This window comes from Lynx rufus, unplaced genomic scaffold (genome assembly GCF_022079265.1).
Source record: "Lynx rufus isolate CCGP_SWC_20201006 ecotype Redwood Valley unplaced genomic scaffold, mLynRuf1.p SCAF_6, whole genome shotgun sequence".
Taxonomy (NCBI): Eukaryota; Metazoa; Chordata; class Mammalia; order Carnivora; family Felidae; genus Lynx; species Lynx rufus.
The window spans coordinates 27,046,408-27,057,836 of record NW_025814878.1 but is presented as its reverse complement, the minus strand read 5'-3'; the positions used below and the strand labels follow the sequence as shown (position 1 = coordinate 27,057,836).

The following is an 11,429-nucleotide window of genomic DNA, read 5'->3' as shown; positions in this document are numbered from 1 at the left end:
GTTAAGAAGCGGCACCAGCCCGGGCTGCATCCTTCTCCTCCTCCCGCTCTATTTTGGGGCCCCATGATCTCATGCCCTCTGCAGACCACATTCGGCAATTCCAGTCCAGGGCGATTGCTGCAAGTGTTCGGAAGGTGCCCGGGGCGCGGCGAGGGGAAAGCTCTGGGGGAAGTTAAAGACGCGCCCACGTAAAGGACCCAAAATAACCGACACGCAGAGTGCCCGAAATCAGACAGGAAGCCAAATAATCCGGGGCGTTGAGTTGCTTTCCCCTCACTTCTAGCGCGGGGCGGCGGGCGCGGCGCCAAGGGTCTGGCGGCGAGGGGCGGGCGCGGCGGCGGGCGGGGCGGGGCCGGCGCGGAGCCTATTAAAGGCGCAGCGAGGCGGCGGGGCCGAAGCGCCGGGGGCCACGATGGAGCGCGGCGGCTGCTCGGGGGGCGGGAGCAGCGGCGGCGAGGGCGGCCGCGGTTCCCGGGAGGGCCCGGCGGGGAACGGCCACGACCCGAGCCACGGCCGCGCGGCCCAGGCACCCGGGGAAGGGCAGGCGGCCGCGTCCTTACTGGCCCCCATGGACCTGGGGGAGGAGCCGCTGGAGAAGGCGGCGCACGCCCGCACGGCCAAGGACCCCAACACCTACAAGGTGCTCTCGCTGGTAGGTCCGCGGCCCGGCGCCCGGGAGGGCGGGGAGGGCGGCGCCCGGCTCCTCCGCTCCGTGCGCGGTCAGCACCCGGGGCCCGGAGAGAGGCAGCGTTTCTGCCGCTCCTCTTCGCCTGCACGCGCTCCGCACTGTTCTTCTCTTTACCCCGGGGGAGTAGGTCACGTTCACGTGTGCCACCGATGCTTCTAAGGGCCTGCTTAGGAAATCACAGTGTTCATAGTGTGATCTTTGGAGATACCACCTCGCCCCCCACCCCTCCCCATCAGAGTACGAAGTTTGTAGAAGGGAAAAATGACCAGCCCGCCAGCCAGAAAGTTGTCGGTCTTAGGAAGGACCAACTTTTTTTTTTTTTTTTTTTTTTTTTTTTGCGACTGCAGTATTGATGACTTTCTTTGCATTAACTAATTTCACTTGAAAAGATTTAACAGAGCTCTTCACGCTTTGTCAGGAACTTTAGGAAAAACCTTTTCTTTTGGCTCTACTCAGGAATTTCCTTGCAGCTGTTCAGAAATTCATCAATATTCATGTTATGCGAACGTGAAGAAACGTTTAACCATTCTTTGTCTACTCTTTTAACCGTAGGTCACACGGTTTTTGTTGCTAACAAAAGTAGCCATTATTCCTCTGCTATTTGTTAGGACAGTTGCAAGATCCACAGTCACTTTTATAAAGTGTTGGGGGAGGGGGTGGGAATTCATTCTAGATGGATGGTAGGAAGTGCTGGATGGAGTCAGAGCCTGGGTTCCTGGTTTAGTTAGTAGTTGCTAAGGCCTTGTCCAAGTCTCCCAAACCTCAGTTTCTTATTTGGTACAATGAGGACATCGTCTTCATTGCCCACTGCATAGAATTATTGTGGGGATCCAATGGGAACAATGTCTGTGGGGAAGTAAATTGAAACTTGCAAGGAGCCATAATTTTTATTGTATCATATGGAAGTAACATTATCACTTGCTATGATTGAACAATGCTGTGTAGAGAATATCTTTTCTGATATATGAAATCTACTTTCCTTTCATAAGCATTTCCATTTTCGCTATGTTTTAGGTTTCATGGAGAGGTTATAATGCTTTGAGGAACCAACATTCCTAAAAAGATGGTGTCATATGCTTAGTACTTAGAAGTTAAGCCTAAGATTGGAAGGGTTGCAAACCACATAATGTTTGTATCTCAACATATATTTTTGCATCATATATCACTGTTTGAGTCTAGAACACGTGTTATTGATGAGAACCTAGGTTTTATCTATTGAGTCACCTTTTTTCTTTCTGTTAATGTGAGACTTTTGTTTCTAGAACATGATCACTTAAATGATTTAGTGTCACTATTTTCACGTGTTTAGCCCACTACAGGTTATCCAATAATTGTACATTGAATCTGTGCATAAGTCTAATGTGAAATCATTTCTAAATGCCTGTAGTCCTGAAAGGTTGCTAAATTGCCAATTGCTATGTTCAGTTTTTAAATCTTTCCTACTCATTTACTTATAGATCCATAATAGGTATAAGCAAAGTCCTATTTTTGAAACACGCATTTCAGTCTATGACACGTCAACCAGCTAAACAGCATTCCATTGTGCTCTGATGGTGCACCTCTAGGGATTGGACATGGAAATGTCTTAGGTCTTCCATAAGTAGTACAATCATGAATGTCACTTACCCCATTAGGCGGGGTCTTTTGCTGTAACACATATTGAATTGGCAGAGAATTCTTACCTCATGACTTTCGATGAAATACTGTGGGACATTAAATATACACCTAAACTCATTGCTGTATTTTTGAAATCTTAATTAGTAACTAAAGTGAACGTGAAACCTTTTATCCATTCTTCTTTCTCTTCCCTACTTCGGTACCCTTCTTTCCCCCCACTCCCTCCTCCCTGACCTTCCCCAAATGATACAGTTCCAAAGGGAAAAGTCTCCAAAAGGATTTTGACAGTTGACCTCAAAGAGTTCTGGAACATGTCTTCTAGAAAGGAGCTGCACTTATGGGTTCCTTTTTTCCAGTTAAACATCAACACACTTTTCATAAACTTGGAGAAATGGACTAGTTGCATCTGGTGTTGGGATTACTAGAGGCCAATCACTGATATGGTCCTCAGCCTCATGGTTTTTATCTAGCTGGATAATCACAAGAGCTGCCTTCCAGAGAATAATCAGTGGCAACTCTTGCATTTTTCTGAACATACTTCGGCTAAGCTTAAATGATGCAGTAAAGAAGGAAAGATCCTGCTCTACCCTCCCTTCTCTTTAAGTATGGTGTTTGATCCCAGGGAAAGAATTGCAGTCTCTGGTGGCTTTTGGCCCTGGGCCCTGGAAAGGCACTGAGCCAGACTGCGGAAAACTAAGAGGGCAAATACAAGTATTATTCTCTATATGCTTCAGTAGATATGTTAAATACTGAATGCCTTTCCCTGGTTCCAAATTAAATTTTGAACTGATATTTTGACTTCAACTGAGGTCGGACTTGAAGATTTGAAAAAAAAAAATTCTTCTTGTTCCTGGTATTTTAAAGGGCAGAAAACTTTCTTTAAAAAAAAAAATTATTGGGGCGCCTGGGTGGCTCAGTCGGTTGAGCGTCCGACTTCGGCTCAGGTCACGATCTCATGGTTCGTGAGTTCGAGCCCCGCGTCAGGCTCTGGGCTGATGGCTCGGAGCTTGGAGCCTGCTTCCGATTCTGTGTCTCCCTCTCTCTCTGCCCCTCCCCCATTCATGCCCTGTCTCTCTCTGTCTCAAAAATAAATAAACATTAAAAAAAATTAAAAAAAAATTTATTTATTGTGAGGGGGGAGGGGCAGAGAGAGATTGGGGAGGAGGGAGAGAGAATCCCAAGCAGGCTCCACACTGTCTGCACAGAGCCTGACACAGGGCTCAATCTCACAAACCATGAGGTCATGACCTGAGCAGAAATCAAGAGCCGATGCTTAACTGACTGAGTCACCGAGGCACCCCAAGGGCAGAACACTTTCAGCCACAGTGCAGTACATTTTTCCATTCTCCAGTGAGTTCCTCTACAGCATTACTTTGTGTTTGTGACCTTCTGCTGTGCTTATGAATAATACATACACCTGCGTATGTGTACAGGGCTGTATGTATGGGTGGTAGTTATCGGGGACTACTTTCACCTTTCAGTGAAAGAGTTCTTTGTAAGTGGCCGTGGTTGCCCTTGTTTATCAGAGGTTTGGGCATGAAAATTATTACTTTGGTTAGCTTTTCTCCCCTTTTTACAACACATTGTCTTATCTCTAAAGTACAATGTGGAGAACAATCAAGATGGTTCTCTGCTCTTAATCAGATTTGGACTTGGCATTATTCTTTGGTTTGTAAAATTTAACATCCAGCCAGCCATGGTTTCGCATATTTCAACATGGCCAGAGCATCTTAGAGGTCAGAAAAGGCTCCTGTTTGCCTCTTACGTTTTTTGTTTCACACGTTGTGATAAAATGCATCACAGATTTCTAGCAGCCAAGTAAGATGGTTGTGTTTACTACTGGACCTAAGAAGGTGCCTTACACTCAGTGTTGGCTTTTGGTTGAATGAGTGAATGCGCTGCATTTTTGCTTAGACCAAGTGACACTTTACCTTGGCAAAGGGCAAGATGGGAAGACAGAATATACATCCACAGACCCACATGACCAATTGAAGGTCAGGAGTCTCAGGAATCTAAATATAGATGCACTAGTAGGTAGGGCGCTTGGGTATAAATTCAGGGATAAGATCAAAACTGGAATATCATTCCATTAGGCCGTTGGGAGATAGAAGAGGCAGTGAATGAGCTATGAACAAGTTTCCAGCCAAGGCCAACCTTAGGACAGGCCAGACAAGGCCTCCGTGATCATTTGCATTCAGAATCAGGATCTCACTACTGGGCATTCTCTCAGGTTCAGATGACCCACGTGTGGCCATCTGACATGCATAAGGTAGGTCATCCTGCAGGTACAAAGGAAAGTCTCCTTCACTTGTATCGAGGCCTCTTCTGTTTTGGTGACTTTGCTATCATACCCCAAATTCAGTCTTTGTGGCTTTTCTGGGGTATTGTTTTCTCCAGCATTGCTTTCTATTACTTCCTTTCTTCTGCTTTGAGTCATATTCTGGTCTCTCTCTGTCACCATTGATACCTCACCTATTTTCACTCCATGGATACACAGCCATCCTTTGAACATTTTCTTTTTTCCCATCTATTCCACTTGTTCAGTTAACTCTGGACACTCAGTGTTGCTGTCCCCCACCCCCATTATTTCCTAATCATGATTCTGAAGACAATCCCTAGTGGCTTCATATAAGTTAAGAGACCTTATACATTGTGTATAATACAGAACTGAGGACCATTGGCTCATAATATTTATAGAAATTCTTACCATCTTCTCATCTTCCTCCAGCTAGCTTTTTTCTCAGATACTAATATTAAAGGTAAATGAAAATAGTTTTATATTCGGTTTGAGTTTGATAAATTCCACTGCAAAGTATCTGTGTGACTTGTAACTCATAGCAAATATATTTCATCTGTGTTTATGGGCTTTTTGGACAAGCTAGAGAACTTAATTATGATTCATAATTGGGGGGGGTAGGGAGAGAGACATTTCATGTTTCAAACAACTTAGGAACAAATAAGCTTTTGGAATACAACTTGGAATTAGAGAACTACCTTGGTTAAAATAAACATGCCTTTATCTACCATGAAACCTTTTAGCAAACGAGTTCAAGGCAGAGCATAGATTACTCTTTTAAGCCTAACAAGAACTGATATTCAGAAAACTGACTCAAAATAAAAATCCTTTGACATCAAATCAAATCTAAGTGATGTATTTACCATGGAAAGAAAATATAATAATATATTTGAAAGGGCTTTTCTAAAGTGACCAGAATGTCCAGCTAAATATTAACTAGAACACTCTGTTTCCTGAGTGTTTTAGTTATCTGAGGTTTAATTATAAGAATTAAGATAACATCTATAATAATCTTTATTTTATCCTCGCTCACTTTTAGATGTTAGAATAAGATTTGGTGGAAACATAGGTGGTAAAAGTTTATCATTCACAAAGCACTTTGCAGTTTTAGAAAACATTTTCCCAGATCCTCAACACGTCAGCAACTCTGAAACAGTAAAGTATGGTGACAATTAATCCTACTTGATAGATTAGGAAACTGAGGCTCACAGGCATGCAGTCAGGTTTCTCAAACAGCAGAGTGCTTAGGAAACAGCCCAAAACTGTTAAGGACAACAGATTGCTGGGCTCCAATCCCAGTGGTTATGGCTCAGAAAGCTTGAAATTGTTATGGACTAAATGTCTGTGTCCTTCCCACATTCACATGGTGAAGTCATAAGCCCCCAATATAATGATATTTGGAAGTGGGGTCTTTGGGAGTTGATTAGACTCAGATGAGGTTGTGAGGGTAGGCTGTCATGATGGGATTAGTATCTGTACAGGAAGGGGAAGAGAGAGGAGAGCTGAGCCGGCTCCCTCCCTTCCTTCCTTCCCCCATGCCCATCTGACACTGAGGAAAGGTCCCGTGAAGACACAGTGACAAAAAGAAGCCAGAAAGAAGAGAGTCTTCACCAGAAAGCAGTTTGGCTAGCATCCTGATCTTGGACTTGCCAGCCTCTAGAACCGTGAGAAATTTCTGTTAAATTACCCAGTCTATGACATTTTGTTACAGCAGTTTGAGTGGCACTAAGATAGGAATGGACCCAAAGAATCTTGCATAATTATGACATGTACCTTAAGTTATTCAGGTGTAGTTGGTGTATTTACTCTATTTCTAGAAAGAGTAGGTTAAGTTTATAGGCGAAAGTCATCTGCCATCTGTAAGTAGAAAACTATGCAAGGACTCTTAACTACAGATTTTTAACTCTGTATTAATGGCAAATGGCATCCCATTCATATGCCTTTTTATCAGTGTGATGTCAATAATCACATGTTATTCTGAACTTCCAATGTATACAAATTTTGAGGAAAACGATTTTCATCTTCTTGAGTTTCCTTATTTTTTAATTTATTTTTTATTTATTTTTTTTAGTTTATTTGTTTTGGGAGAGAGAGAGCATGAGAGTGGCAGAGAGAGAGAGAGGGAGAGAGAGAGAGAGAGAGAGAGAGAGAGAGAGAGAGAGAGAGAGAGAAAATCCCAAGCAGGCTCTACACTGTCAGTGTAGAGGGAGATATGGGGCGGGAACTCAAGCCGTGAGCTGAAATCAAGAATCGGATGCTTAACCTACTGAGCCACCCAGGCACCCTTGAGTTTCCTTTTTAATACATTTTTAAATGTACCAGAATAGGAAAATAGAGTCATGATAGAAGGGAGTAAATTTTCACAAGCATGTCTCATTTGTGGATCGATCGTTTTCTCCCCATATCATAGGATTTTACACAGATTTAAGGTGGCAAACATTCTATCACAGGCATGGTCTGAGATCCTCAAAGAGCATTCTAGCTTGGTTTTCAGGAAGTATTTCAGAGAAAGTAGCTTGTTTCTAAAGCTGATTTCTTTCCCTTGAAACGATTTTTGACATTAGTAAGCGTCTGGGGCCTACGGTCTGTCGTGGAGAGAGAAATGGAAAGCAACTCAAGTAGTTTTTTATGATGCTGTTGTGCAGCAAAAGAAAATACAGCTGTCGTTATGACATTTTTTCCAGATAGAGTCTCTGTTGCTCCAGAGTACCTTTATTTTGAATAGATACGTTTCTAAGCAAAAGACAACACAAGTAGAACAAAGTTTCAAGAGCCCACATCCACATAGTTTAGACCGCAGCCCTCAACCTGCAGTGGGTGGGTCCCTGGGTGGCCAGGGGGCCATGGATTGCAAACGATTTTAGCAACAGTAGTCAGATGTCACCTGCCCTTTGCACTGTGCTGACCTTGACACTGAGGGCATGAAAGCAGTGGCAGGGGTCAAGGCCATGAGTCGCACCAGCAGCTGCCGGTAGCCCTGCACTTGCGACTAAAGCACAAAGAAGTCAGTTTCACTTAAAAGAATGTACTGGATGAGGCGGTAAAAATGTCCTTGATGAAGCAGATTTTATTAAAGCTCAACCATAAACTACCTACCTTTTTAATAGGTGGGAAATTGGAAGTACGCGCTGCCGCGTCTGAAGTGCTTTTGTTTTCTGGAGGGGAAACTCTGTGATTGAGTTGTGAGCTGGACTGGCTGCTTTTTGTTTTTTTTTCCTGGAACACCAGTTTTCATTTTTATTTGAAAGAATGGCTGACACGCACTGGTTATTCGGATTTAGTATTTGGCCCACATTGTCTCAAAATGAATAATGTTAGCTTGTCACTTCAAGGAAAACAAATTAAGGTACCTGTTGCCTATGGTAAAAATCCAGTCTTTTCAGTAAAAATCAGAATTTGGGGGAACTTGTACCTGTTATTGTATGATTGGTAGCTTCCCAACCTTTAAAGACTTTTCTGAAGAAATTGATGGAGATAGTAAGGAGTTCGACTTTTTTTTCCCATAAGGTATGATGACTTGTGTCAACATTTGAAAGAACTACGTAACTCAGTGAACCAGTATTTTCCAAGGGACCAACGGATGATTTACAAAACTAGAAATGGGTGTAAGTTTCATTCAAAGGGCAAGAGAGATTAATGGATTTTAATGTAACAGTATTGAACGTTCGTTAATATTGTTTCAAGTTTGTGTCCTGAATACGTGGTCATTTTTCTTGTGGTTATTGAGAAGCTTTAGTGTGACTGAATTTTTTATTTTTCCTTACTCAGGAGACATTCACATCCTTGCTACTCAAGGTGTGGTCTGCAGACCTCAGCCTCACCTCCTTGGCACCTATACAAAATGCAGAATTTTGCCCCCCCCCCCCCCCCCCCCGAGACCTTCCAAACCAGAATCTCTGTTTTTGCAGATCCCCAGGGATTGGTCTACACGTTCAAGTTTGAGGAGCAGCACTCCTTAAGGATCATGAACTGGTAGAGAAGGCACACCAGCCTGAATTTCTTTAGCTGGGGCTGCTAATTAGCCTTTGTTCTTCCACAGACCTCATACATGATGCTACGATTAAAAAAACAAATCCTGACTGTTCTTAAAGACCTCAACTCTGTTGGCTTTGGGTTGAAATGGCGCTGCTGCTGGTTGCATTTGGCCCCTTTCTTTCCTTGGACCTCAGAGGCGCCTTGCTTAAAGGTGCCCATTCATTGCTCTCGTTGCGTGTACAGGACATGACGTACACTGTCTCTTCCCTCCCATCACGTGTGCAGTTTCCATGTAGCAGGAGCTGACCTGCGCTCTCATTTGTTTCTTGTGCTTTAACTGCCTTTTCCTCACTCTGTCCTGGCTTGTCCTTTAATTGCTCTTTATTGCTCTCAGCTGTGCCAGCTTCTGCCTTTGCTGTGACCTGATAATATTTGGATGTTCCTTCCAATTCAAACATCCATCTGAATACCCAGCGGGTTTCACTTTTACATCACACCATCAACAGAACTCTTCAGTTCAGACTTTCCACTGCCAGTACCTTCTCAACGATCAACAATATACCTGACACAAAACCAAAACAAAGAAATCTTGGACCAGGGCATTTTCAGGTGGCATTGAATCAGGTGAAGTGTCCTTGGTGCAGAGTTTATTCCATAATATTTCATCATCCAAACACATAGGCTTCCTATAGAGAGCCATCCAGCACCACTTAGATTAGAATCTCCTGGAAACTAGGAAACAGGTGAATGGAGTCTATTCAGGTGGGAAGGGTGTGGGTTAGGAGCATTATGAATAGACCATGTTGTTCTTGTCTCTCTTTGAATTAACCAAAGAAATAAGTACAAAACAACTCTACATGTACACTAAAATACCTTACCGATCAGCTCAAAAGAAGTAAATGTGAGGAATGTTGCCATATAAAAGTATTTATACATTTGTCATCTCTTGGAAAGTGTTTTTTGGTAAAAAAAAAAAAATGTTTACTTATTTTGAGAGAGAGAGAGAGGTTGTGGGGGAAGGGTGGAGAAAGAGGGTGACGGAGAATCCCGAGCAGGCTCCATGCTGTTAGCACAGAGCCAAATGCAGGGCTCAAACTCAAACCGTGAGATCATGACCTGAGCTGCAGTCAAGAGTCGGACGCCTAACTGACTGAGCCACTCAGGCATCCCAGGTCTGGAAACTTTTAAAGGAAACGGGGACATTGATTTTTCTGGGATGACTCAAGCAAGTTTTAAGAGACAGGGGTCATGTAAAGAGCCTGACACTTGGAGTTATAGGAAGTAGTTGCTGTGTGACCTTTGAACATTTGCTCTGCTTCTCTGACTTTCAGTTTCTTTGACCATGATACAAGGGGTTTGGAGTAGGTGGCTTTCTTCTAGGTCTAAAGTCTTTGTATAGAGAGCTTATAATTTTCCCCTTGTTATAAAAATACTACATATTACAGGTGATGTAAAGTTCAGAAAATGTGAAAAAGTGTAAGAAAATAAAGATTGCATTCTTTTTATCTGCTATTAATCTTTTTTTTTTTAACCTCAGGATTTTTCCATGTGTGCATTTCACTTCCTTTTCTAACAAAAATGAGATCACCTTACAGATACTGCTCCATTTCTTTTCATTTGTATTCTACCACGAGATTTTGTCAGTGCTAGACAGTTTTTCAGCCTTTCAAGAATAGGATTTCAAGACTTTTATTTTACTAGTTCATGGGGTAAACTTTGGAGGCGTCTCTACTCATACCTTAGTCCCCAGTAATCAAAACAAATTTTTTTAGAACACATTTTTTGTTTTATTCGTTCATTCATTCATTCAGATTTTTTTTAGAACACAGTTTTTGTTTTTGTTTTATTCATCGCTCAGCTTTACCTCCACTGCTCAGGCTTCTTTCTTATGGTTCAGTTGTTAGTTTTCCTAAACATAATACATGAGGGGAAGTGTGTGCCCCTAAACTCAGCCTTCTTTTTGCCTGTTTCTCACTGCTTGAGTACCAGTGTTACCACTTGGGGACTGGGCGTTTCAACTTCATCCAGTCACAGCGGTCCTGGAGGTCTGTGATGTATATGTGTGGCCATGGGTCAGGCAGTATTTGTCAAGCACTTAAAGTGGACCTTTGTGCATGGTAAGAGCTCTGGAGGTGTTTGGCGAATTTATACATGCCTTTATGGAGTTGACTCTTTGTCAAACTCGATGTGAAGCACTTTTTCTCCTTTGATTGGCAAAGTTGTACGATGTAAGAGGGAGGGAGCACATGTGAAGGCTGGTAAGTCCGGTCTGGGACCCACCTGTTAGGGGGACTCTGTGTCCCTTCTGTAAGATGGGACATGTGTACGTTATGTGCCTAATTTGGATTCAGATGTTCGAAGACTCAGATCATTTTCAACTTCTGTTCTTATGCTACTGGGCCAGTTGAGAGAGTCAGACAGGGTCTCAAGATGCCTGCCCCCTGGTGTCCCAGCTCTTCTATTATCGTCGGCTCAGATTTGTACTGTTTTCCAAATACACTTTGTGTTAATGATTTCTGTTTTCTACCCCAGGAATGATTTTTTTTTTTCTTTTACCTCCCTATTTCTTACCTGAGGCCAGATACTCCCTGGGATCCAACTCAGCTTCCCCTGTCACGGGAAACATTCCTTAGCTGCTCTTTGTCTCAATATCCCCTGTCCCTGAAGGTCTCAGTTGCTACTTCATCATAGAGAGGTCATCAAGCTTAGTGGTTAAGGGCCAGACTGCTGGGATTGAAACCTCTCTTTCCAGTAAGTACTGTGTGCCCTTGGGCAAGTCCTTTAACTTCTCTGTGCCCCAGTTTCCTCATCTGTAAAATGGGGATAATAACAGTAGCTAGCTACCTCAGAGGT

The 11,429-nt window shown here is 43.1% G+C and overlaps 1 protein-coding gene across 1 annotated transcript in view; it reads left to right on the top strand.

Moving 5' to 3' along the window:
• The first annotated feature begins 412 nt into the window (after positions 1–412).
• The window catches only part of ENPP1 (ectonucleotide pyrophosphatase/phosphodiesterase 1), a 71,720-nt gene continuing 60,703 nt past the window's right edge, over positions 413–11,429 (top strand). The window contains exon 1 of the mRNA XM_047102919.1: positions 413–652. Within this exon, the coding sequence (XP_046958875.1) occupies positions 413–652 (240 nt within the window). The remainder of the gene's footprint in view (positions 653–11,429) is intronic.